The 26,810-nt window shown below is 44.5% G+C and overlaps 1 protein-coding gene across 9 annotated transcripts in view; it reads left to right on the top strand.

The window, feature by feature from the left end:
- HS6ST2 (heparan sulfate 6-O-sulfotransferase 2) overlaps positions 1-26,810 on the top strand; it is a 322,049-nt gene that overhangs the window by 197,201 nt on the left and 98,038 nt on the right. The window contains exon 1 of one of the 9 annotated variants that reach the window (XM_089324349.1): positions 12,817-12,969. The exons of the other annotated variants lie outside the window; for them this stretch is intronic. Within the exon in view, the coding sequence (XP_089180475.1) occupies positions 12,929-12,969 (41 nt within the window). The 5' untranslated portion in view covers positions 12,817-12,928. Of the gene's footprint in view, positions 1-12,816; positions 12,970-26,810 lie in introns of those variants that run through there. 9 annotated transcript variants of the gene reach the window in all.

Below are 26,810 nucleotides of genomic sequence, written 5' to 3'. Positions count from 1 at the left end.
CTAGGCCCATGCCCTAGAGCCTGGCGTTTTCTTAATACTATGCTATGCACCCCTGCTTGCGAATGCTCAGCTTCCTCTCAATGAGAACCCCAAGATCCTATTGGACAGGCTGCTGTGAACCCAGGTTTCTCCCAGCTTCTGCCCAATTGATGTTCTGAAACCTTGGTCTGCAACTTGACCTTTATCCTGGTCAAAGGTCACTTGGCTTTTGGCCCATGATTTCAGCCAGTCACCCATTCTTTGTCTCCTGCTTTCCTGATATTCGGGTTGTGATTTTATTAGGTGGTGTAGGTTGATATTTAGTTTTGCAGCTGTGGGTCTTTCAGAGGCTCACTATAGTGCTACTTATGCCACCATCTTCTCCATTGCATGCTGTGGGTTTTCTTTTTAAAATTTTTATTTGCTTCTTTATTTGAAAAGTAGAGTGGCAGAGAGGGATGGATGCATCAAATATTTTCATAGAGGAGTTGGCATGGTGGTGCAGTTGGTTAAGCCACTGCTTGCAATGCCAGCATCCCACATTGGAGTTCTGATTCAACTCCCAGCTACTCTGCTTCCAATCCGGCTTCCTGCAAGTGCACCTGGAAAGACAGCAGATGATGGCCCAAGTACTTGCGTCCCTGCCACCCAAGTGGGGCACCTGGATAGAGTTCCTGGCTCTTGGCTTTAGCCAAGGTTATTGTAGCCATTTGGAGAGTGAACCAGTACATGGAAGATGCTCACTCTCTCTCTCTCTCTCTCTCTCTTTCTCTCTCTCTCTCCTGCTTCTCCTTCTCCTCCTCTTTCTCCTTCAGTCTTCCTCTTATACAGCTGACTCTCTGTGACTTCGGTAAGTCATTCCCTCTCTCTGTATCTCAGTTTACAAGAGGAGTTGGAGTTGAGGCTTTCTTTCAGATTTAACCTTTGACCACTCTAGTAACTTCAAGAGAAGGAGCTGAATCGAAAGGGGACCTTCTGTCTCTACCAAGAGCCTTTACAACAACCAAAACCGCATGGTAGGCAAATTGCACACAGCTCCAAAGATCAGCCTGTGGTTTTGGGTTGTATCCTGTGCTAGCTGCCATGGGTGCTCACTCTTTCCCAGATTTGCCTATTTCCACGTGCTGGCTGCGCACATGAGACCAGGTCATCTCAGCACTGGATATGCAGGCCCTTTTCTTTACTGTGTTGTCTCAAGACTGAGAGAGCTTAAGGAGTCTTCAAAAACTTCAGGGAAATGCATATATGAAAAGCCTAGGCATGGATTTCAAAAGGTTTTGCTGCATATCTTCTGCACAATTTCTCTTTTACTCCTTATAAAAATCCTCTGGTGTAGTTATTATTATTATCCTCTTGTACAGACGAGACATCTAAGAGAAGATCGATGACTCATTGAAAGTAATATACAATTAATAAGTTGCAGGACCTCATTAGGACCCGGGATGGTGCGAGCCAGATCCTCGGATCTTAATGACTATTACAAGGTCTGCTTTTTGCCTGCCTGAGTGGAACTGGAGTGGAACAGTAACAACAGTAGTAGTATTGCTTGAATGCTGTGAGGGAGGGACTGTTAGCCCTCTGTTTTATTGAGGAAGGCACCAAGGCTCAGGAAGGTATGATAACGTGCCTAAGGCTGCACAGATGTAGGTGGTCAAGCTGAGTTGGCCCCGAGGCTCATTGCCTTGAAACCTGTGCTGGTTCTCCTATACCTCTGGGAATAGAACAATTCTTAAAGGGGCCTACGAATTTGCTTTCCATTCTTTGCTCTCAGAAACTTTGTCCCTTTGTCACTGCACAGCTTGGGCCAATCAGAGTCCCTACAGTGTAGCAGTGTGCACTCCACTAAGACTTCTGAGAAGCCTGCAGTACTTTCTGACAGTTAGACTCCCAAAGTAGGTACTTTTTGCCTTTGCAGGCACCAAAAGACAAGTGAAATGAATAATATAAATAATATATAATAATAATAAAAAGTCCATGTTTCACGTGGCATTTAAAAGCCACCTGTATTTAACTGTCAGCTGCCTCGGTGTACATGTCTGTCAGTTTCAGCAGCTGCTTCCTCAGTTTCCCTAACCTTGGAAGGGTTTAACTTTTTACCTAAGCAATGGAGGAGTGCCATCCAGTGGTATGTTTAGGGAACTGCATGGCTTGAAAAAAAAAGTCTTGACTTTTTTTTTTTTTTAATCCCTTTTTAAAGGCAAACCCCATCCATTCCTCAATCCTGGTTAAGGGATTAACCATACCCTTTCTTCTTCTTCTTCTTTTTTCTTAGTCTTTTGTCAGCTTTGATGCTCATTAGCTCTTATACAAGAGGCAGAGCAGGAGAAATAAATGCAGGGAAATACAAATCACTGCTGGATTTCTGTGTCCTCCAGTGCCACCCCCTGCCCCCCACTCCTGCTATTGTGAGTGGTGCTTGGAGAGAAGTTCTAGGAGCTTCTGGCGGCGTTGGGCTCATTCTCCTTTGGTATTGATGGCTCAACGCTGATTGCATCTGCAGAGCAGTGGGAATGGTAGGTCCTAACAGGGGCTAATACAAAGGACAATTCACATCGGATTATGTACAAATAGCTAATACACAAAAGGCAAAAAAAATCACCTTCACCAGTAATCAATGAACTGTAAATTAAAAGCAACAATTGAAATTATTTTTTACATATAAAATTGGCTGAGAAGTGTTAAAATCAAATTTCCCAGGGTTGAAGAGGATTGAGTAAAACGGGTGCTTTTATACACTCTTGGTAGGAGAGACCATGTTGGTAATGTGATCAAGAGAATTACAAATGTTTTTACGCTTTGACCCCAGGGCTTTGCTACTAGAAAGGTTACCTTGAGAAATAATCAGACACAAATATATATATATATATATATACACACACACACACACACACACACACACATATATATATATAGTATAAAGGTATTTCCTGAAGAATTACTTACCAAAAGAATTCATGGAAAACTAGAATTCAAAGGTGTTTAAATGGACACAAAACATTTTTGAAATCCATGCATAATTTTTTGATAATACGAATTTTCCATGAAACTTTCTGAAATGCCCTCATGCAATAGTAAAAGGCTGAATGTCTCAAAAGTGTTATGTAAATTGATGTACAATTACAGAGTAGAATATTACTTAGCTATTTACCCAAAATCATGTTGTTATGCAACACTGAAGGATTTACCATTATAGGAAAATGCCTACAGCATGATATTTTTAAAAATCTTCTCAGCACACAAAGCTAATCACATCCCTATTTTGTCAAATATCCCAATTTTGAAAAAGAATAAGATGCATAGAGAAATGACTGAGTGTAATGTATGGTGTAAACAGTGATCATCCTTAAGAAGGATTATTGGTGATTTCTCTTTTCCTCTTTATACTTTTCTATATTCTTCAATTCTCTGTAATGAGCATGTATTAATTTTACAGCTAGAAAATACTGATAGGCATAAGAAATGAGACTAATGGGACGATAGCTCAACTCAAACACATGGTTACCGATAAGAAAATTATTAAAAGCCTGTACACTCAAGACTCGTGGAGTTAGAACTTAAAAAGACCTTGGGGTGCTTCTAGTGTCAACCCCACCAAGGCCACCTAAATCCCTTCGGTGACCTCCTGCACATAGCCTCTGCTTAAACGCTGTGCTGAAGAAAATCACTCGCTACGTCTTCAAAGTATAACGATAATGATAAGCCCATCCTTTGTGTGCAGCAAGTGATTTATAGTCTACAAAGCTATACGGACACTTTTTTTTTTTTCTATCACAACCCTGGGAAGCAGGAGAGGACAAGGACATTTATCTGCACTTTCCAAGTGGAGATCCTGAGTTAGTGGTTCCCTGTGGCACAGTGACTGGCCCCCTGCCTCCAGCCTGCTCCATTCCTTCACAGCTTCCAGGGTCTAGTTTCATACAAGTGGACTCTTGCAATTGAGCTTGTGTTGGCTTTCCCATCACTTGCTCCCATCTCGGTTGCTCCTCATCCTCTCTCAGGCCATGGGAGTGTGCTTGGATGTGGGACCCAGACTGCAGCAAGCAGCAAAAGAGTTTAGGAGGAGAAGGAGGAAACTGTCAGATTCCCTCTGCTGCAAATCCCGGCCTTCTCCACTTGAAAACCTGCGACTGTATTTATGAAACGCTGTTTTCATAAACTGCTGGTTGTTCAATAAGGCATAAAATAGCCAGTACGAGATAGTTATTTGCTCTACAAAATCGTTTTTGCAACACAACTTCAATGTCATAGCACTTACTGCATTTCGTTGAGTTTCCTAAGAGATGTGACACAGTAGATTAACTGTTGATATCAAAATGCAGAATTTCCCTTATAGCTGTCAGCAGTCTTGTTCCATTCTTCCCCCCAAAGGCTTTGCCTCCTGCCCTGGGAAAGCATTTGGGCACTTCCTACTGCAGAGTCTAAACCCCAGGCCCACTCAGGTTTGTCAGGGTCACAAGGAGGCAACGGGCAGGAAGACAACTTTCTTTGACCTTGGGAGGGTATCCCTGAGTTAGAAAAAGCAGGCCAAGCGTCAGCCCATCACAGGTTGTTCTCACACATGGATGGTCCCTGTCCCACTCTGCAAGCCACAAGAGAAGACAAGGGAGGCACACTAGGCAAGAGAAACTCACAAGAAGTGAAGAACAAGACAGAGAAGGCAGGACGGATGGACTCTTGGGCATGCAGTGGAATTCATGGAAGGAAGTAACTGGCTGAGAGCTGCCAGTTCAGGTCAGGACTGGGGCAGAAACCTGCTCTGGCCTGGACCCAAGTCTTGGCAGAGAACAGAACCAGCTCAGTAGGTTTGCGGACAGAGTAAGCGCTGGCCATGGGAGCCAACACCGCGAGGGCCTCGTCAAACCCTGCTGGCATCTTGCCTGATGCAAAGGCGCCTACTTCCAGGAACTGGATTTTCTAACTCAGCAGGAGGCCCCACTAGCTCTCCCATGCCTAATCTGCCAGCTGCTGCAGCTGGCACTTCCCTGCCCTGGGTTTGGGGCTTTCACACTTACCCTGGGGGCAAGGGGGGGTGGTGGCGTATATTCTAGCCAAAGAAATGCCAAACAGCTGTGCTTGCCTCTTCCGCTGGATTGACCGTTTGCCCAGAACTGACCTGAGGGATTCAACGAAATGATTCAGAGAAACAATTGATCGATTCTATTAGAAAGTTCAATCAAACTGGGGTTTCGGCTGAGTTTATTATGGCAGATGGGGTGGCAGGGCTAGACCCTTGCCATGGTTCCGGACTGTCTCCCCCACCATGTTGTCTCATGTCGGAGGAGCTAGGAGCTAAAGGGAGGGCTCCAGGTGGAAAGTCAAAGGAGACACACAGAGCTTTCTCTGTGTGGCGCCGCCCACTTACTATTATCCCGCTCCCCATTTAGTCCCAATCCCGCCCAGTAAGTTTTCATGACAGCAGTATACCTCTGTTCTTGAGAGTACTATGAGCTGTTTCCCAGTAGATGTTAGCCTATGTAAGGAGCCGAGTGACTCACCAAGAAGGGGCTCTTGGATCCACACGTGGATATGGAGGTTAGCTTCAGAGCCATTTTACACCCGGTGCCTCGGTTTGTCCAGGTTCCCAGCCCCCCAGTTAGATACTTTGGCCCGGCTCCCTACAGGGTCCGGCTATTTGATGTTTGACAACTGGTGCCTTCTCCCTCAGCCTCAGGGTCACCATGTGTAAAATAAGAGAGTTGAGACAGAGGAGCTCTTTGGATCATTCCAGCTCAGATAATCATTCTGTAAGTGTAGGCTTGCCATCTTTGGGTCCAAACTGCAATTGATTTTGTAGGGTACTCCCAAGTGTCTCATTCCTGCCAAAAATCTTAGAAACTCAATTCTGTTCTAGCTTCTTTGTTCCCTGCCGATGTGGACATACCTTTCCCCAATGCATCCATCTGCTTTGAGGGTTTATTTATTTATTTTTTTCAAGAGGGCCAAGGAGGAATTTGGTATTTATCTTAGACTCTCAGATCCATCACCTGGTACCACCCTTTCCATCTTCGGTTCGTTTGATCATTTCTTCATGTGTGTATTTACCCATTCTCTGCTTCAGCAAGACCAGCAGTGTGCCTATATCTTGACTGTCGCCATGCTGAGCAGTGCGTCAGCACATGCATCACCATCAGGGTATGGGGCGAGGCAGAACGCGGAATGAACCCTGCTGTCATCTTGAGCTTCTACCTTGCTGGAGTCACCGATGGGGAATCCTATAACTTGCACCATATTGGGAATACAATCAGCTACCTGTAGTAAAGAGTATTACAAATGTTCCGGCTCCATCGCTCACTTGGCTAATCCTCCACCTGTGGCGCCAGCACCCCGGGTTCTAGTCCCGGTTGGGGCACCGGGTTTTAGTCCCGGCTGCTCCTCTTCCAGTCCAGCTCTCTGCTGTGGCATGGGAAGGCAGTGGAGGATGGCCCAAGTGCTTGGGCCCCTGCACCCGCATGGGAAATCAGGAGGAAGTACCTGGCTCCTGGCTTTGGATTGGCACAGCGCCAATCTCTCTCTCACTGTCTATAACTCTCTCTCTGTCTCTCTCTCACTGTCTATAACTCTCTCTCTCTGTCTCTCTCTCACTGTCTAACTCTGCCTGTCAAGAAAAACGAGTATTACAAATGATAAATTCATAGGCTAAGCAATCTAGAATAGAGATTACTTAATGGATGTCAAACCTAAAATCAGAGAGGTAAAGATTTGTAGGTCAACTAATATGTATGCATTTTCATTCCCATGGTGGAATACTCACCTTATATCTCACATATGAGATTTTGAGTGTCAGAACCTATTATCAACAAAGCTATTCTTATGTTTTAGGATTGAATAAGTCCAACTTAGAGGCGATGCACTCAATGATATTCCCCTTGTCTAATTCCCACCCCTTTTACCCATTTTACGTAAGGAAAACTAAGGGCATATGTAACCTTTACTGGGTCTCTGGTTATTCAAAACATAGCCACAGTGCTACAAAACCTTTATTTTAGGGAGAAAGTATAGAGCGCTCAGTCCTTAAGTATCAGGACAAGACACACAGGGCCCTTAGTCTCTGGCTCCAACTCTTTTGCTGTAGTGTTCTAGCCCAGTTGTGTCCCAGCTGCAGTTTGACATTTATAGAATCCATAATGGGCGGAAGCCTTGGGACCAGGCTTTATTCCGCATCGCTTGCCTGCTCAGACCTTTGCAACCTGCCTGACCCTATGGACATGATTAACTGCCTCAATTCCTTGTTGCAGGCTAGTTCATGTCACTTGGTGTCTTACTGACATTTTCCTTGCAACTTTATGGATCCTTTACACCTTCAGGACATCTGCTTTGACCTTGTAGATCTTTGACCTCTTGCCCAAAAGGTTCTCTTTTATTTTTTTTCTGGAATGCACGACCAAATATTCACTTTCTTTATTCCATTATGATCTAATAGATAAATAGATACTCAAAATGATAATATCAGCAATGAACAGGATTGTTACAACTTCCAATAGCTAAAAGGAATGACAGAAATTATATTCAGCATAGCAGGAGAGAATTGGGAACTTTCTATTAAAAGATACTTGAACTTCTCAAGAAATAATACAGTGTTATTTGAAATTGAATTTAGATTATTTGAAAATGTATACTCCAAAGTCTAGGGAAATTACCCAAACAAAAATTTAGAAAGCACATATCCTTGATATCTTAATAAAGGAGAGCAAATTGAATCCTGCCGGATGCTCAATTAAAATGAGAAGAGATATGTGGGCATTTGGCACAGTGGTTAAGAGGCTGCTTGGGATACCGCATCCTACATTGGAGTGCCTGTGTTTATGCTCTGGCTCCATGCCCAGTTCCAGCTTCTGCCAGTGCACACCCCAGAAGGAAGCAGGAAATTACCCAAGTACATGAGTCCTTGCCACCTCAATCTTGGACCCAGACTGAGTTCCTGGATCCTGTTTTTGGCCAGACCCTGTCCTACTCTTGCATGAATTTTTTTAAAGATTTATTTATTTTTATTTGAGAGTCATAGTTACATAAAGAGAGGGACAGACAGACACACACACACACACACACACACACACAGATCTTCCCTCTGCTGGTTCACTCCCTAAGATGGCTGCAACAGCCAGGGCTGGGCCAGGCCAAAGTCAGGAGCCAGAAGCTTTGTTGGGGTCTCCCACATGGGTACATTGGCCCAAGCATATGAACCATCCTCTGATGCTTTTCCCAGGCCTTTAGCAGGGAGCTGCTTTGGAAATGGAACAGCTGAACATTAACTGGCACCCGTATGTGATGCCAGTGCTACAGTTGGTGGCTTTACCTGCTAAGCCATGGTGCCAGCCTCTCCTGCAGGAATTTGAGGAGTGAACCAGCAGATGGTCGATCACTCTGTCTCTACGCCTTTTATAAACAAAATCAATGAGTAAAAGGTGTAAAAAATGAAATAAGGGAGAAAAAGAGAAACAGTCGAAAATCAAAAACTGGCTTGGATGTTTGGTGCAGCAGTTAACACACCAATTTTGATATCCACATCGCATATGTTAGAATGCCAGCTTTGAGTCCAACAACCCCACTTCTGATTCAACTCCCTGCTAAGGCACATCCTGGGAAGCAGCAGATGATGGCTCAAGTGCCTGGATCCCCACCACACATGTGGGAAATCTGGATGGACCTCCTGGTTCCTGTCTTCAGCCTGGCCAAGCCACACTACGGTAGACTTTGCCCCAAAGATCCTGTAACATACATCTCGCCTATGGAGCCCATGCCCTAGCCTGCCTTACGTCTGCTGCCTTGATAGCATCACCCATCAATGTGACATTGACCACTCTAGGCACGTGCAGTCTTCCCTCCAGGAACCCAGAGCACCACATGACAGCTGTGTATGGAGGGCGACTCAATTGACAACTGAAGCAGGACACTGGGATGATCTCATTCTTTTTTGCTCCTGTGTTTACATATTTCAAGTACTCTGAAAAATAAAAAAATACAATTTGGTTTCCCATATACTGAAATGGGATAATGAAATTGTCTTTTTATTTACTTTGTGTTACACTCATCTTTCCCTAGGCCTCTTTTCACACACACAGCCAGCCACTGCCTGCAAGCCCCATCTCCTCCACTAACTTTCTTCCTGGAGAAGACATACTCCATTGTGGCTGTGCTGGTCTCTACTTACACACTGTGTCTTTCCAGGTCTTTCTGTTAATGTTCTTACTGTTCTCATTCCTATATGACATAGCTAATGATGGTATCCAAGGCTATGCAAGTTTTGTTGGAAAACCCAACATGGCACACTCATTTTATAAAAACTATCATTTGGCTGCAGGCATTCAACCTGGTACTTGAGATATTAGTGTCCCGTATCAGAGTGCATGGGTTCAATGCTCAGGTCTAGCTCCTGACTCCAGCTTCCTGCTAATGCAGACCCTTGGAGTCAGCAGCCATGGCTCATGTAATTGGATTCCTGTCACCCATGTGGAAAACAAAAATTAAATTCCCATCTCCTAGTTTTAGCTCAGCCCGTCCTTGGTAGTTGCAGGCTTTTGGGGAGTGAACCAGCGGATGGAAGCTCTGTCTGTCTCTCCACCTAAAAATCAATAAATAGATAATAAGTAGTTAAAAGCTGTGCTTTTGCTCTTTCTCCTTTGCTTTTTGGAAAGTTAGTGCCTTTGCTTGTGAAGGAAGGGTAGCCTGTAGGACTGTGGAGACTGAAACTAGTCAGTCAGGTGTGAGCAATCCAGTGGAAGAAACGGAGTGCCTATTCTATCCAGGGCCTATTATATCCAGGCATCTAGAGCAAAGGGGAAGCTCACCCTCTCTTTGAGAGCCCATGCCAGGGAAAATACAACTCTTCAGAGAGGGGAGTAGGGCTGTGAGGGTTCATAAGCCAGAATGACTTGGCTGTCATCCAGTTTTCGCCACCTCTGACCCTCTCATTTCACTTAATTCATCTATTTATTCAGAGAGAGAGAGGGAAAGAGAAAGAGGGGGAGAGGAGGGAGGAGGGGAGTGAAGGAGAGGGGGAGATGGAGGGGGGAAGGGGGAAAGGGGGAGAGGGAGAGGGGGAGGGGGAAAGGGGGAGAGGGAGAGGGGGAGGGGGACTGAGAGAGGGAGAGAGAGATCCTATCTCCTGATTCACTTCCCAAATACCTACAATCCTCCCAAAGCCAGGAGCCAGGAATGCAATCCAGGTCTTCCACAGGGGTGGCAGGAGTCAATCACTTGAGCCATCACTACTACCTCCCACGGTCTGCATTAGCAGGAAGCTGGATTCCGGAGAGGAGCTAGGTATCCATTCATAAGTTCTTGTGAGATAACTTTCAAAATTCTCCTTTCTTAACTTTAAGAGACAAAGGAGAAAGTAACCCTGAATTAGTCTAGACTTCAGCCATATCAGAAAGAATGACAGATTGTTTTACTTGTAGATTTATCATGCTAGGTGTCCTGTTTAATAACCTTTCTTATTCTCGTTTAAGAGTGTATCTTGGTCATTTATTGTCAAAGAGCAATTTCCCCCTTCTGAGCCCTAGTATAGCTACAGATTTGGTAGAGAAACTGTAAGAGACTGAAGAATGTATAAAGAGAAGACATTTCTGAAGCTACGAGGATGTCTAAAGGAGTGGAAATAATGTTGAAGCCATTGAGAAAGAGGGTCGGACAGTTTACATCTTTCAAAGAGTGGAGAGGGCAGAGGAAGGAGAGGGAGAGGGACAAGATTACATAATAATCCATGACTCTAATTTCCCTGTGGATTGCTAAATCTACAAGACTTGAAATCTTACAAATTGCTTTTCAAAACCAATCAGTGCCATTGAAAATCACCTCAAAGGATAGCCTTTCTGTATCTAGGTACCTTATATGAGGCTACTTCAAAATGTTTGTGGTAAAATGGAATAGAAAGAGAAATTTATCTTGGTGCAATTTTTTTGAAATCCACGTGTTTGAGGGGGTCTTCTAAAGGTTTGTAGAAATATGTGTATTATGCAAAAATGACGTGTGGATTTCAAATTTGTTGTGCCACAATAAACATCACTTACTTTCATTTTCCATGAACTTTTTCTGAAGTATCCTTGTGTTGTCAGAGCTGAAAGAACTTCAGAGATGTCCTCCTGTGGAATATGAGGAAACTGAGGCCCGTGGAGACGAGGGATTAGATCCAAGTCCTCCAGTGATTCCATCCAAATTGGCATGATGAACACCAATGACCTGGGTGTTGTGTGTGCAGAGATGAAACATTTATATCATCATCCCCATGCCTAAAGCTTTTAGGGCATTTGTGTACTTAAGAAAAAGAACTAAAAGCTTGATTTTTCTCATCTAAATGGTGGCTAACCTGCAGCTAGGAACCTACTTTGCCTGACCTTTTTAGCTTTGATAAAGGCAACCTTGATTCATGATGCATGAGCCTGGGTCTTTGAAACCAATATGGAAAGCTTTGTTCGTTGAACAAGCAAACAAATTACTTTCCAAAGGCTAAAATTCAAACTGACATTAAGCTCCAAGAACATCTATATTTAATTATACATAAAGGCCAGAAAATAATTTGTATCCTTAAAATATAAAATTAAAAGAGAAGTCCCACCTATGCGAATCAATTATTTTATTGCAACACTGCTTTTAGTTTTGCCATCATTTGTCTGTATTAGTAGTACTGGCTTCACCAGTACTTCCACTGCAGCCCTGACATAGGAATTTAGATTGGAATAAGCTGGTAGAGCAATTCCCAGGACAGACTGATACTATAGAAGGAGAGGGCATGCTGGCTGCTAACAGTATTTGCCTATTGGTAGGAGGAAAAATAATGAAATACTCTTTATAATAGTGTGTTTCTGTTGAGATGCAAATTATAGGTCAACATGTAGCTGGAAGAATACAGATAAGAAAGCACAGAGATCTGGGTCCTAAAAGTGACCCAGAGCAATGCTCTTCTGCACTGTGGCAGTCAGGTTCATCATTTGTAAGGTGAAAGGGATGAACCCAATGATCCCAATTAGGCGGAAAAGGGGGAGGGGGATGTGTAGTGAAAAGCATGGATCCAATAAAAATGGATTCATTATTTCTAAATGCCTTCTAAACTTCCCTTGCTCTTCAACACACACACACACACACACACACACACACACATGCATACACTTATTTACCCCTCAGCTGAGCATAGCCAGGTATTGTGAAAAGAACACTGGACTAGGGGTCAGGATAGCTGGATTCTCATCCCAGTTGTTTCTAGAACTCTGTGTGATCCTAAGGTATATATTTTCCCTCCCTCTCAGTTCCTCCATTTGCACAGTGAGGGAGTTGGCTGCTCATTGGTTTCCCACCAGGAGTACACATTTGTGCACACACACCCACCACCAGCAGCACCACCTCCAAATCCCTAACTGAAGCCGGATTTCTCCTGGGCCATGGCTCTGCCTGTCTTTGTGGGTTCAGCAGCTTCCCAGGTGCTTCTGTTTTGTATTCTCATTGAGCGCGCCAGCTAGCCCATCTCCTTTGGCCCTGTCTGCTGTGCCATTCTGGAAGATGAGTGAGCAAACTTAGGAGAGGCCTTTGTAGGCACTGTGAGCCCTGCTGTTGCCAGTCTGGCGGTACAGGGATTAGCTCAACAGTATTTCCAGCTCGTCTCTTCCCAGAAGAGTCTTAGCAAAGGATGGGAGGCCTGCGTAGGGCAGGAGGCACAAAGGCACACTCTGTGGACTAACCACATGGCAGGCTGCCAAGATGCTGCATTCAGCTTCCCAGTTGCTGCCCATGTGGGTCTTTCTTCAACTATACAGGAACCTGATTAAATTAATTGATTCCTGGCTTTTCAAAAATCCCCTCTCAGGTGGGTTGCATGCTGCTTATCAAGATGTGCTGAATAAAACAGTGCCAGGTTGAATTTTTTTTGTCCTAAGAAGGCTGGAGCTGGCTGGATTGGAGGAGGGAGAGCAGCCTGTTGCCTGGATTTTTCTCCCTTGGTTGCTTTAGCAAACATGGAATGTTACCAACCAAATATGCTCACAGAATGGAAACAAGGAGGTAAGGGGTGGAGGTGGGGCAGGGAGACGTGGAGAGCTCAATATGGAATGTGTAGGGCACAGTGCTTCTTAGCACAGAGAGAGGACTCAACAAATAGTAGTGACTGGTGTTATTTGAGTGGCAGCCTAGTATTAAGGAAAGGGAAGTTCTCAGAAGGCCCAGACGTAACGTCTGGTGGTTTGAATGTTGTTCCAAAGCTGATCCCCAGCATCTTATGTTAATAGTGCTAGGAGGGTGGAAAGTTCATCCAATTATGGTGTTTAGAGGTGGAGACCTTTAGGGAGGGACTGGATTGGATTAAGTGGTTAGGGTGGAGACCCAGTGATTGAATCCTGGTGGCTTTCTAAGAAAAGAAAGCAGATACACACACGCACACACCTGTTATCTCTAGCCCTGTGATGCGGTGCATCTCCTTGGAACTCTGCCAACAAGAATTCCATCACTAGAGGCCAAACCAGTGTGCCCTACCCAGTCTTTGTGAACCTCCAGAATCACGAGACAAATAACCCGCTTTCCTTTAGAAAGTGAGCCTGCCTCAGGTGTTTCATTATAGTAAAGAAAAGCTAAGTAATACACCTCAGCTGTCCTTGCTTTGCAACTCCATAACCTTCACCTTCTCTGTGCTTCTTGGTCTTTAAAATGAGGGGCTGGACCCAATCAATTATTTCCAAACTTGGACCCTTGAAGTGCTGAGTAGATAACCTGAGGGCTGCCTGAGATCCTCTAATTCACCACCCAGAGCCTCTTGGCTTTGCCTGGCACAACCTGATTCACATCGCAATCTATGCTGGTGCCTCTCAAGTTTTTTTTTTTTTTTTTTTTCTCTCAGGTCTCCTTTCACTCTTAAAAATGATTGAGAATCCCAATGAGCTTTGGTGTGTGTGGGATATGCCTGGTGATATTGGCTGTATTAGAATTTAAAGCTGAGAATTTCTCAAAGACATGTATCAGCTCATTTTAAAATAATACTAGTGGGGCAGCGCTAGCCTCTGCCTGTGGCGCTAGCATCCCATACGGGAACTGGTTCATGTCCCAGCTACTCCACTTCCAACCCAGCTCTCTGCTATGGCCTGGGAAAGCAGTAGAGGATGACCCAAGTCCTTGGGTCCCTGCACCCATGTGGGAGACCTGGAAGAAGCTCCTGGCTCCTGGCTTTATATTGGCTAAGCTGCGGTCATTTGTGGAGTGAACCAGCAGATGGAAGACCTTCCTCTCTGTCTCTCCTTCTCTCTGTCTGTAACTCTACCTTTCACACAAATGCATACAATCTTTAAAAAAAATTTAAAACTAAAGTTTAAAAAAACAATAGTGCTTATCACCTATTAGCATCAATATCATATGAATCTGTTTTGTTTCTATGAAAAATAATTGATTTCCAAAGCAAAAAAAAAGTGTGACACTCTTATATTTTATGAATCTCTTTAATATCTGGTTTCATCTATGAGACATGGATTTTCATATCAGCTTGCACATTTTATCTGTGGTAATATGCTTTTTTAGTTGAGGTATATGAAGTAAACTTAGCCAGCCATGCAAGATTACTTTGGAAAGTTTGAGGAAAATGGAATTAAAAGATAAGCTCATTTTGGGGCAAAACAAACAAAAAATCCCCCTTGAAATCATATCATTCGGGAAAGGGAGGACCTCAAGGGCCCTTTTCAGTGCTCCCAGGGTCCACCAACGTCTTCATGCCGCGCCGTGAGAGATGCTGTTCTTCAGGAGTAGTGCTCTCTAGAGTTCTGTTGTGTCCATTCTGTGGGGCTCTGCGTGGTAGGTCTACTTTCACTCCCTCCACTTGAACTCCATCCTGTCTTCAGTTAGACCTGCTGGGGTTTTATGTGGATTGTTTCTAAAAGTGTTAAAGTCCTCCTCCCTCAGCGTTAGGTTACTGAAGACCCGAGTCTTTGAGAATTGATTGGCATCCTGGAAATCCCATGTGTGGACTTCATCGCCCTTGAAGACGCAAGCACAGAAGCTTTGAGGAGGGCCTTTGGGGACATGCCTTGGCTCTTCCTGGGCAGTGAGTGACACATCAGCTTGACAGTGATGGTCTCAACACACCAACATGGCATTGAGTGGCTTGAAAGAATTATTGCTACTTCAGAATGGGGCTGACCTGCGCAGGGAGTGATATAGGCTGGAGGAGGAGTGGGTTCAATACTTGTCGAGCTGTCTGATCACTGATGGAGAAAGGCCATAAGGGCAAGTTTCCGTGATATACTTATATGTCATCACCTTTAGAGTTAGACATTCATCATGATTATTTCTCTCCTAGATTTATGTCAGAGCTTTATTCCAAGGGACAAGAGCCAGTGTCGAATACCATGGGATCTAAGTGCCTTTACAGCCCACTCAAGCTTTTCCTAATTTCATGTGTAACAGAGAAGGTTGGGCTGTTCTTTCCCTTCTCGCCACAGCCATTATTGATTTCATGTCATTTCTTTCATGAAATCACGTCCTTAGTTTTGCTGGGCTTGGCTCTTGTAGCCGAAAATGTCCTCCTCCTGGTCATCCACTGGGACAGATACTATGAATCCCATCAATGTGGGCCATGAGACAGCTCCAGAGCAAACCTGTCGAGCTGCTAACAGTCCCCTTTAGGCTGTGATCGTGTGCAGAGGCACTCCCAGAGCCTTGGAGAAGGGCTTTGTTTCTCCTGCCAGCCAAGGTATGGATGAAGAGGCCCAAGGCTAAATGCCCAGCATGAGGGTCAATCACGTGGGCTAATTGGGTGTCTCCAGTTTAATGAGTCTCCTGTGTAAGAAAATCAGAGTGAATCCCTGGGATAAACTGGTGTCCTGGTGCACTGTTCGTGGGAATGGGAAATGATGCAGCTGCCGTGGAAAATGTTTTGACATGACCATCATATGATCCAGCTATTGTCCTCTTAGGTATATACCCGAGAGAACTGAAAACATATGCCTGCACAAACACTTGTATCTGAACGTTCATATCGGCTCTCATCGTGGTCCTGAAAAAGTGGAAACAACCCAAATACCCATCTGTGGATGAATGGATAAACAAAATTGTGGTTAGGCGTACAATGGGGGTATTGTTCTGTTGTAAAAAATGAGTGAAGTACTGATGTATGCTGCAACGTAGAGGAAGCTCAAAAACTTGCTGCTTAGTGAAAGAAGCCAGACTAAAAAGGCCACATATTTTATGAATCCTCTTATATGAATAATCCAGAATTGGCAAGTCCGTAAACACAGAGAACAGATTTGTGGTTGCCAGGTGCTAAGGGGAGAGAGCAAGAGGGAGTGAGTGCTTAACGGGTGCAAGGTTTTCTTTTAGAGTGATGAAAATGTTTTGGAACAAGATAGAGGAGGCAGTTGCACAACATGTGACTGTAGTGAGTTCCACTGAATTATACACTTTCAAATGGTTCATTTTATGCCATGCGAATGTCACCTCAAAACTATGCAACACAGATGAACCAAAAAAACCTCTGAATTCCTAGCTGCTACTCTCACTCGGACTAGTTTTGTCCATGAACATTTGTTAGAATTGGGAACTCAATCCTGGGCCATGAATTCCTTCAGAGTGATTAATGAGTTTACCATAATGTTTCGGTGCTTTCAGGAGTTGTATCCTGGGAAGCTGCCATCTGTAATGTATGGTCTTCTGTACTACTATCCTCAGTGAGCTCATGGAGGGCAGGGCGCGTGTCTTGTCCACCCTTGAATTCTAAGTGCCTAAGCACCGTTCTTGTCACATAGGAGACACTCAATAGATGGCAGTTGAATGAATGAATGTGCTCCTTCCATATGCTTATCTATCTGTCCGCTTCTTCATCCTGGTTATAGTTCCACCACAGCTGATATTCAGGACTGATCTGTGAACTTGTTTAGTGAGTGAGGATGAGATTATATAGATGCATTGGACTTAAAAATTTGGGGGAATATGTATATAATGAAACATGATTCAGGTCATGAAAAAGAATATAAGCTGTAACCTGGAAGGACCATATTATTGATTCTACTGTTTTGAAATGTCCAAAATAGGAAAATCCATAGAGACAAAAAGTAGGTTGATGGTAGTTATGGGGCTAGGAGGAATAGTGGATAGGGCAATGAAAGCTAAGATATACAGGATTTCTTTTGGAGGTGATGAAAATGTTTTAAAATTGGCTGTGGTGGTGGTTGTACATGTCCATAATATACTAAAAACCACAGAATTGTATACTTTAAATAGGTCGATTATATGGTATGTGAATTATACCTCAATAAGGCTTCCACAAATCTAGATATGTGTCAGAAGAGTAAATAACACAATTTGAACCAAAGGGAGGTGTGTCCATGTTTTCGAGAGACCTCCCTCCAAAATCTAAAATAACTGGCCAGTTATACAAAGGGATTTCCAAAAGTTTGTGGAAATAGAACTCAAAGAAAAGTGTATTTGGGGGCATAAATTTGTGAAATCCATGCATAGCTTTTTCACGCTACACATTTCCCACGAACTTTATGAAGACATCCCACACATGGATTTCAATGTTTTGGCACCAAAATCAGCACCTTTTAATTCTGTTTTCCTGCAAACTTCAACACTCCCTCATGAGCAAGATCCTTTTAACTTGGGCTTCCCTTACAGCATCAGCTCATGTGAGTTTACATGAGAGGCTGATGAGGGGCTGGGGGCAGAGTGCCTTAAAGCCAGCGTGTGAGGGCAACTGGCAAACTGCTGGGCGGTTGGAGATTGATCCAGAGCGTATGTCAGTGGGAAACCAGGATTCGATTTACACGAAGCCAGCTGCCTGGTGACTTCTGCCCTGACTGTAGGGTACACAGTGCACCTCCGTCCTGATGAGCAGGAGGGAGCAGGCAGCCTGATGATGTGCCACTTGTGCAATTAGCAGTTGCACAAGTTTAGCTAAAGCAAAGCAGTTCCGAGTTCTTCCTGCTACTCTTGAGGACTGGCCCCACTACTTCAGTGCGTACCAGCTTTCCTGAAAGAAGAGACAAGCATCTGCTGTTCAGGGCTAGCATGGTGGGAGTGGGGAGAGGGTGGGGAGGGGTGGGGAGGCTTTCCTAAGGGATGGACGTGGAGGCAAGCCCTGCCTCATGCTGGAGGCAGGCGTGGGCTGCGTCGCTTGCTGTTAGGCATGAAGAAACTCCCACAGCGCCCTCCCTGTCCTCTGGCAGCTTGGATGCCATGGTCACTGCCTCCTTATTTCGCAGGCAGGCAGCCTCAGTGGCCTGAAGGGGTACAATAGTTCCTGTGAGGGGGGGAATTACAAAGCCCTCTGTGGCTATGAGGAAGTTGACAGGCTATTCTCATGGCTTCCTGTTTTCCTTAGGTCCCAAGGCCAAGGGCAATCCAAAGATGTTCCTATAAGCCAAGAACCAGGCACTTGTCAAGGCTTTGTTGGATTTGGGTTCATGCATGAGGACTTACCCCCGTTTTACTACAGTTGTGAAAAATGAGCATGCTAATACTCACTGGTAAATTGAAAGGACCTCCTTTCTATTTGGGAGATGGCCACAGGGAATTTAGGGGGCCAAAGCATTGTTCTCAAGAGCTTGTGGCCTATGGAGCCAGACCAACCTGCAAGTCAAGTTGCCTGTGTATTAGTTTCTTTTTTTAAAAAAGTTTATTTATTTATTTGAAAATCAAAGTTAGAGAGAGAGTGGCTGTCCGTCTTATGGTTCACTCCCCAATTGGCTGCAACAGCCTGAGCTGCACCAATCTGAAGCCAAGAGCCAGGAGCTTCTTCTGGGTATCCCACGTGGGTGCAGGGGCCCAAGGACTTGGGCCATCTTCTACTGCTTTCCCAGGCCACAGCAAAGAACTGGATTGGAAGTGGAGCAGCCGGGTTTCGAACCGGTGCCCATATGGGATGCCGGCACTGCAGGGCAGGGTGTTAACCTGCTGCACCACAGTGCCAGCTCCAGGACCTCCTTTCTAATTGGGAGATGGCCACAGGGAATTTAGGGGGCCAAAGCATTGCTATCAAGAGCTTGTGGCCTATGGAGCCAGACCAACGTGCAAGTCAAGTTGCCTGTGTATTAGTTTCAGAACCTTGAGCATGCTGCTTCATCTGGCTGAGGCTCAGGTGCTTCACCTGTAAAAGGAGGTAGGAAAGTTTTTACAGGATTACTGTTCTCCTTAATAACAAAGGTCACTCCTCTTGCCTAGGTTTCTGCCGCCAGCTCCCAACTGACCTTTGAACTCCCATCCCTCCAACTATAGATTGCCAGCTTTCTTTTCACAGAGAGGACCCTGGTGCTTTTATACTCATAAACTGGAAGTCATGAGGGAGACGATTTTGACCCCATTATGAACTGCGTGACCCTGAACAAGTCCCTTTCTCTCTCAGGACCTATAAAATACAGACTTTGGCCTTTATGGTTTCAAAGAGTACCTTCCGACTTCGGTAGGTTTTTAAACTAAATCGGGGTCAAATTGCAAGTGGCTTGGATCATCGTGCTAGAGGATGGACTCCAGAGTTTGGCAAGCACAACTCTCTCCCAGGGCACGAATTCCCCTCTTTCCACTGTAGTTGCATACACCTTCTTGGAATGCAGCACATACTGTAGCATCTCCTCCACTTTTCCTGTGCTCATCCTGCCTTGGACTTTCTGCATGCTGACTATATCTAATTTAATTATATTTTCCTATAGATAAAAAAATATAAAAGTATACTAGCAAGAGGCAACCCTACTCCCCCAGAGCTCCAGGGAGAGAGATCTGATCTGCCTGCCAAGTTCCCGTTCCCCGTAAGCCCCTGGCCCACCCACTGCCGCCTGATTTATATCCTAGGGGAGCAGCTTAGCCACAGTGAAGATTTACACTAGGTTTTCATCTTCAAATGAGCTACTACCTCTGTTCTTTGTGTATTCCAGTGCTTGGCACTCATAGCCTGAAACTTTATCCTGGAATTCCAAGTGAAAAATAGTTCCATCGTCTAAGAAAGTACTTGAGAGCATACTGCTGCCTTGCATAATAACTAGGGTGCAATGCCCAGCTCTCGGCGGGGAGGGGGGTATGATGTGCACAGAGATTATATCCGGTGACCCTTCCCATATTAGCTCCCCATGGACGCATGGCATATGGTGCAATAGGCAATGCATAAGATTTGGACTCAGGGAATATTGGATATTCCCATCTCAGTGCTTTCACTTGTTAGCTGTATGACCTTGAGCAAGTTATCCTCTGAGTCTGATTTATCTGTAAAAATGAGTAGAAGGATGCCCACCACACAGGGTTTCTGGGTAGGAAAAATGAAAAATGGCTAGTACAGTTTAGTGGTTCTGGACCTTGGCTACCAGCATCCTACAGCTCTAGACTTGAATCTTAACTCTACAACTTATCATGAATTTCCCTCTGACCTTGACTTTTCTTACTGATTCAGTGAGCATAGACTTTTGTTCTGGATGAAATTAGATGATTCCTATAAGGTATATAGTGCCTGGCATGTAGTAAGCACTCAGTAAATGTTAACTAATAGTATGCTTGTTATCGTTTGTCATTAGGTATAATCCCAGTAATTCTTGAAAAATATATTCTGTATACTCCACCAAATGATTTGGCAAACTTACCCCATATTTTGTATTCTTGGAGCAAAACTACTGGGAATTTCTGATTCTGGTTTTGAAACATGAGGTAAGGCACAAAATGAAACCCTGCAATAGAAGGGGACCTACTTCCTAATGGAAACAGAGGCTTGGCCCTATCAGTGGTGCTGCATCTTCATATAGAAAGGTGTCCAGGAGTTTCAAGCACAGTCCTGAAAGTTTGGATTCGTCCCATTGACAGAGACAAGTAGGGTAAATGTGGGCAAGAAGAGCAGGTGCTCCAAGTCTTTATCACAGACTTTCGACAGTGAAGTCCGCTTTCCAGATGTTTCATTTAGTTGACCTCCTACATCTTTGGAAACATCCGGAAAATGTGGAATGTTTTGCATCAGAATTATTGGTGATATCAAGTTCAGCAAGTTTGCTGAACCTTGGAGATGGCAGGAAGGGCACAGTTTGGTTGAGAAGAATGAGACTGACAGGTTTGAAGTGACCAAAGACAAGTGGAGGAGTTGCGATTTGAACACAGTACATGTGTTCACTCCACCCTAGCACATTACCTCTTACCAAGCACACCATTCACTCTTTTTTCAGGAATGGCTTGAAGCAAATTTGCAACCAAATCCAGCGGTTCTCACCATGCTTTGGTTTCAGTAGAGATCTAAGCTCCTTGCTAAAAGTGGGTGATGTGTGCCCAGAGTGAACCAGTCAGCGTGTCTCTTGTGTCTGATTCTGTTAGTGACTTGGCTAAACATTTCCTGAGAATGATCTCAATCTGTAGTTTAGCACTGGCCAAATAATTATTTGTTATGGACTTTTTCATTTTCTCTGTGGAAAACATGTTAAAATGTGAATGGAACACTTATAGTGCATGCTGGCAGCTTGCCATCCTTTGTGTCAGCAGAAAATATTTGAGATTCAGTAGAGTAGCAGCCCCTTGCAAATCTGACTGTAAAAGGCACAGTGGAGGCCTCCCTGCCTCTTCAAATCAGGCTGAAATGGCATGCATCATGGATCTTCCTTCCAGACCCCCAAATCTGAAGCATGGAAATAAATTGGGACAAAATAGCCCCCAGCACAAATTTATATCTAGGTTGCACGTGAAACCTTTTCAGGCCACTATTAACAGAAAGCATTCCCTCTTACTTAGATCCATAATATGTCTAAGGGATTCTTAATTGGTTCTTTTTCCCTTAAAAGAAAAAAAAAACATATGTGTGATCAAATTGCTGGAACCTACGATATAAATATAGATGTCTGCATTTGGGGAGGTCTAAAACACATAGCAAAGCCACTCTCGGTTGATGCAGTCAGCCTGTGCCTGTGCATCTCGTGCTGTAACTCAAATAGTGCCCCTGTAGCCCTAGTGGGGAGGCTGGCTCATGAAGGAGGATGAGCCAGCTTTTCTTTGTGAGCTTTGGTTTGTTTTGCTTTGCTTCTTCAATGGCAAAACATCCCCTGGACAGCTTTCAGAACGACACAGGTGTCTCAAATAGGTAACTGTAGAGATGCCTTCAGAAAGAATATATCCTACCCTAGCCACAGACAAGTTTACAGACAGACCCATTTCCCAGGAAAACAAGAATCTGTCTCCTGATCCTTAATTAGATCAGCACTAGAGGGCACTCTTAGGATGCCCAAAGGGGAGATGTTTTGTTTTGTTTTGTTTTTTACTAAAATCTGGTGGACCCCGGTAGGGTATGGTGGTAGGGAGTATGTGGCAGCTATTTCTATAGTCTGCAGACAACAAACAACTTAGAGAAAACATCAGCAACTGTGAACTGACTGGCCCACAAACATATAAGAAAATACTATTTGCAAAGGGCTGTTTAGCAATCTTCTTCATCAGATCCACTTTGTTTCTAAAATGTGCTTGGGGCTTCAGCAATACAGGGCTCAGGTATTAGGCATTATTTCTCAAAATGAAAGGAATATAAGAATCACTGATTGTTACCATGTGATGCAGTAAAAGCACATTTAGGCAGAAAACAAACTGTGAAAGAGAAGCCTAGGAAAATGTGTTTACAATTTAACAGCTACTGGAAAAGAAGAACTTAAAATCCTTGGGGAGCTCTTATGGTTGGTTTCCCAGTCTGTTGCAGGCTTTGCCCTTGGAATTGTTCTGAGAAGTTCTGTGATTATATCTGGGAGAGCAGGTACTTGCTACCCTGCTGCCCCTAGGCAGTCTCTGCTGGACTTGGGGTGGGTGAATTGTGTCAAGGAGAGGGACTAATTGGGTCCTGGTCTTGGCCCTGCTATTGTGCTCTGTGATCTGAGGCAATTCCCCACGCCCTCAGGTTCTTAGGTCAGGGAAGTGTTGGACCACACTAATGATCTCCAAAACATCACTAAAAGACATCTCCTAGACCTCAGAGTCTATGATTGCATGTTGCAGGAAGAAAATATCCATTGGTTTTTGCAGTCACTGGAGTTTTTTATTTTAATGAGATGTAGTAGGCACGTTGGGATAGAAGGTGAGTCTGGTCCATCAACAGAGATGATACTGAAAGGATCTGTAAGCCTTCAGGGGCTGATCTGTCCATAGTAGGCATTCCTTTAGGTTTAGGTTTGTGGCTCAGTGCAAATATGATATAACCTAAGAGAGTAACTATACTATGCCATCAGTAGATTGGCTTCTGATGTCCAAGTTTTATTTTAAGATTTATTTTATTTATTTGAAAGGAAGAGTATGGGGAGGAAGGTGGAGAGAGAGAGATCTTCCATCTGCTGGTTAACACCCCAGATGGCCACAGCGGCTGCAGTTGGGCCAGGCCAAAGGCAGGAGCCAGGAGCTTCCTGTAGGTCTCTCATGTCAGTGGTAGGGGACCAAACACATCTGCCATGTTCCTGCTTTCCCAAGCCATTAGCAGGGAGCTGGATTGTAAGTGGAGCAGCTGGGACTTGTACCAGTGCCCATATGGATGCCAGCATTGCAATCTGCAGCTTAACCCGCTATGCCGCAACCCCAGCCTTGCATTTCCTAAGTTCAATGACTCCTAACGTGTCTTGTGCAGCAGGCATTAGCCAGAATCTCAGGCTTGCCCATGTGCCGTTCGCTTGGTGAGTGTGGGGGTGTCTGGGAACCTGTTGGGATGAGTAGACTGCTAAAGACAAACCTGCCTTTCTGATTTTGGCTCCAGAGTCTTTTAGAGAAATGCAGGAGCATTCTGGTCTAGGAGTTGGTTTATAAGAACCCAGGCAATACTTCATAGAAAGGTTAATGACTGGGGCCAGTGCTTTGGCACAGTAGGTTTAATCCTCTGCCTGTGGCATTAGCATCCCATATGGGTGCCAATTTTAGTCCCAGCAGCTCCTCTTCCAATCCAGCTCCCTGCTATAGCCTGGAAAAGCAGTAGAAGATGTCCCGAGTGCTTGGGCCCCTGCACCCACGTGGAAGACCTAAAAGAAACTCCTGGCTCCTGGCTTTAGATCAGCCCAGCTCTGGCTATTGTGGCCAATTCAGGAGTGAACCAACTGAGGAAGACCTTTTTCTCTGTCTCTTCCTCTCACTGTCTATAATTCTACCTCTCAAATAGATAAATAAAATCTTTAAAGACGAAAGAAAGAAAAGTTAATGACTGAGTCAAATTCATTATAAAGTCTTTAGATTGTTAGTGAAACTTTGGCAAAGTGCCTAATCCAGTGCCCTCACTGTGGAGATAAGGAACTGGACAACCATCGTCCTCATTTATAAATGGACTTGCCCAGGTTTGCATAGCCAGTTGGTGGCAGAACTCGCATAAGGACCTCAGTTTTTGACTTCTAGTGCGTGCCTCTTTCTGTTTCCCTGTGTAGTACAATATTTGTTTGGCCCCACCTACATTGACATTAGAGAATCAACAACCAGCAACTATTAAACAAAAGGTTTCTGATGTAGTTGGAAGACCTGGGTGTTATATATTGTGGTACTGAGGTGATATAAGCAGAAATGATGACAAATCCCTACCAAAATAATGTCCCTTATAAATATCATAGGGTGGGAGATCGAGTCAATACAGTTCCATTTCTTTCAGTCTACAAGGCTGTGGGGTCTTGAGACGCTCTTTCTCAAAAGCAAGGATCAGATGGAAATCCTGGTCAGCTGGCAGGGAAGGAACGGACCGGAGGGTAGATCTGGAAACCAGGAGGAAGGGAGATGCCATGAAAGGAGCACAAACTCAGGGGACTTTTCACTTGCAACAAATGCTGAGTCTTGGGATTAAAACAAATACTTAAAAACAAAAACTAGAAAGGATGTTCTGGATTCCAGTATTCACAAGATAACCCCAAAGGGCTCCCACTCGTCAAGTGTGCGTGATTTCTAGTGGACTTGGAATAGAACAAGGAAGAAACACAGATGTTGGGGGGCACTTCTTCCCTATAGCCATTAATGGGATTGTTTTAAAATTGTAAAGTTATTTTACTTATTTGAAAGGCAGAGAGGGAGAAGGAGGGGGAGTCAGAGATGGAGATGGAGACAGAAATGGAAACAGAGCAAGTTAGAGAGATGTCCCATCTGTGAGTTCACTTTCCAAATGCCCGTCATAGCCAGGCTGGGCCAGACCAAAATCTGGAACTAAGAGCTCAATCCAGATCTCTCACATGTGAGGTAGTGACCCCTGTACTTAGCCATCACCTGCTACCTCCCAGGATGTACACTGGTAGGAAGCTGGAATCGGGAGCAGAGCCAAGGCTCTGATATCAACACTCCGATATGGTATGCAGGCATCTTGAGTGGTGTCTCAGTCGTGTTACCACACACCCACCCCTATGGTTGCTTTTGACTTGGCCTTTTACATGCATAAGCCTTTGAGCACTGGCATTGCAAATCTGCTTCTGTGCCCAGAGCAGCATGATAGTTTAGGGACTGGGAGTGGGGAGCTGTATCCCAGCTTGCCACAGAGTGGGGAGCTGTATCCCAGCTTGCCACAGACTCGTTATCCTTCTGAACAATCCTCTTATTGCTATTCCTCCATACATCAAAATAATCCTGCCTAAAATTTATGACATGCTGACTCCGGACCTGGTGCTTTACTACAGGGTTTACATACATGATCTCATCTAGCCCTCGTAAATATCTTAGGACCCTTCTAGACCTAAAACTGGCCTGCCTACACAGGTTGTGGAGTTAGTTTCTACTCTGATAGGGATGGCTTATGACTGACCAGTTTTTTTTTTTTTTTTTTTGACAGGCAGAGTTAGACGTGAGAGAGAGAGACAGAGAGAAAGGTCTTCCTTCCGTTGGTTCACTCCCCAAATGGCCGCTACGGCCAGAACTATGCCATTCTGAAGCCAGGAGCCAGGTGCTTCTCCTGGTCTCCCATGCTGGTGCAGGGCCCAAGCACTTGGGCCATCCTCCACTGCCCTCCCGAGCCACAGCAGAGAGCTGGACTGGAAGAGGAGCAGCCGGGACTAGAACCTGGTGCCCATATGGGATGCCGGCGCCTCAGGCAGAGGATTAGCCAAGTGAGCCATGGCGCCGGCCCCAGACTGGCCAGTTTCTGTGCCATTTCTGTTTTAAATATGTTGAAAATCATCACTGGTGCAGACTCTATACTTAGCCCTGTTTTGCAGGTGAGGAAATCAGGCTGGGGAGGTGGATGGACATCCTAAGTGGGGAGAAGGCAGAAAATCCAGGCACAGCAGCTCTTGGTGAGGGAATTGGAGAGAGGGTGAGCAAAGCAGTCCAGTGTGAGAGACCAGAGAGGTTGCATGGGTGACTTGCTTGGCCACTCAGTGATAGTGATTGACAGTTGTTTGCCATAGTGTGTGTTATCAGCTGTAGGCTTACCATCAGGCCAAAATAGTGGTGGTGCTCCCAAAATCTGCCTATCTACAGAGTACTTCAAAAACTTTATGGGAAAGTAGAGTTAAAAGATAATGCACATTTTCTGTGAACTTTTTGGAAGGTCCCTTGTGTCTAGCATTTATCTTGAAGTGTTTAGGTTGTGGAGGTCTCTGCTGATGGACAACCACCACCAATCAACACCCCAGACTCCTGACAATTGAAGAATCTTCATGAGAAGAAGAGAATGGGGTGGGTCAGTTGTTCATCAATTAGATTTTTTCTTTTTTTTTTCATTTGTTTCTTTTTATAAATTTTCCATCATGAAGTACCAGCCACTCAATATTTCAAATAAACAAAGCTGTTTTGCTGGACAAATTGATGTTCAGCCACATTTCAATTTGGCCACTTTAATTTTGGCCATGTTTTGATTTACTCATACACTCAAAATGCTGGTCTCTGGGCTCTCTGAACTGAGAAAAAAAAGACCAAGCTATCAGGGAATGAAGGAATATTGGAACTAGAGGATTTGTAGAAACAACCTTTTTAAACTCCTTCATTTC

The sequence above is a fragment of the Oryctolagus cuniculus genome, chromosome X, assembly GCF_051225735.1.
Source record: "Oryctolagus cuniculus isolate XC-2025 breed Fujian yellow rabbit chromosome X, ASM5122573v1, whole genome shotgun sequence".
Classification (NCBI taxonomy): Eukaryota; Metazoa; Chordata; class Mammalia; order Lagomorpha; family Leporidae; genus Oryctolagus; species Oryctolagus cuniculus.
This window is presented reverse-complemented; position numbering and strand designations above follow the sequence as displayed.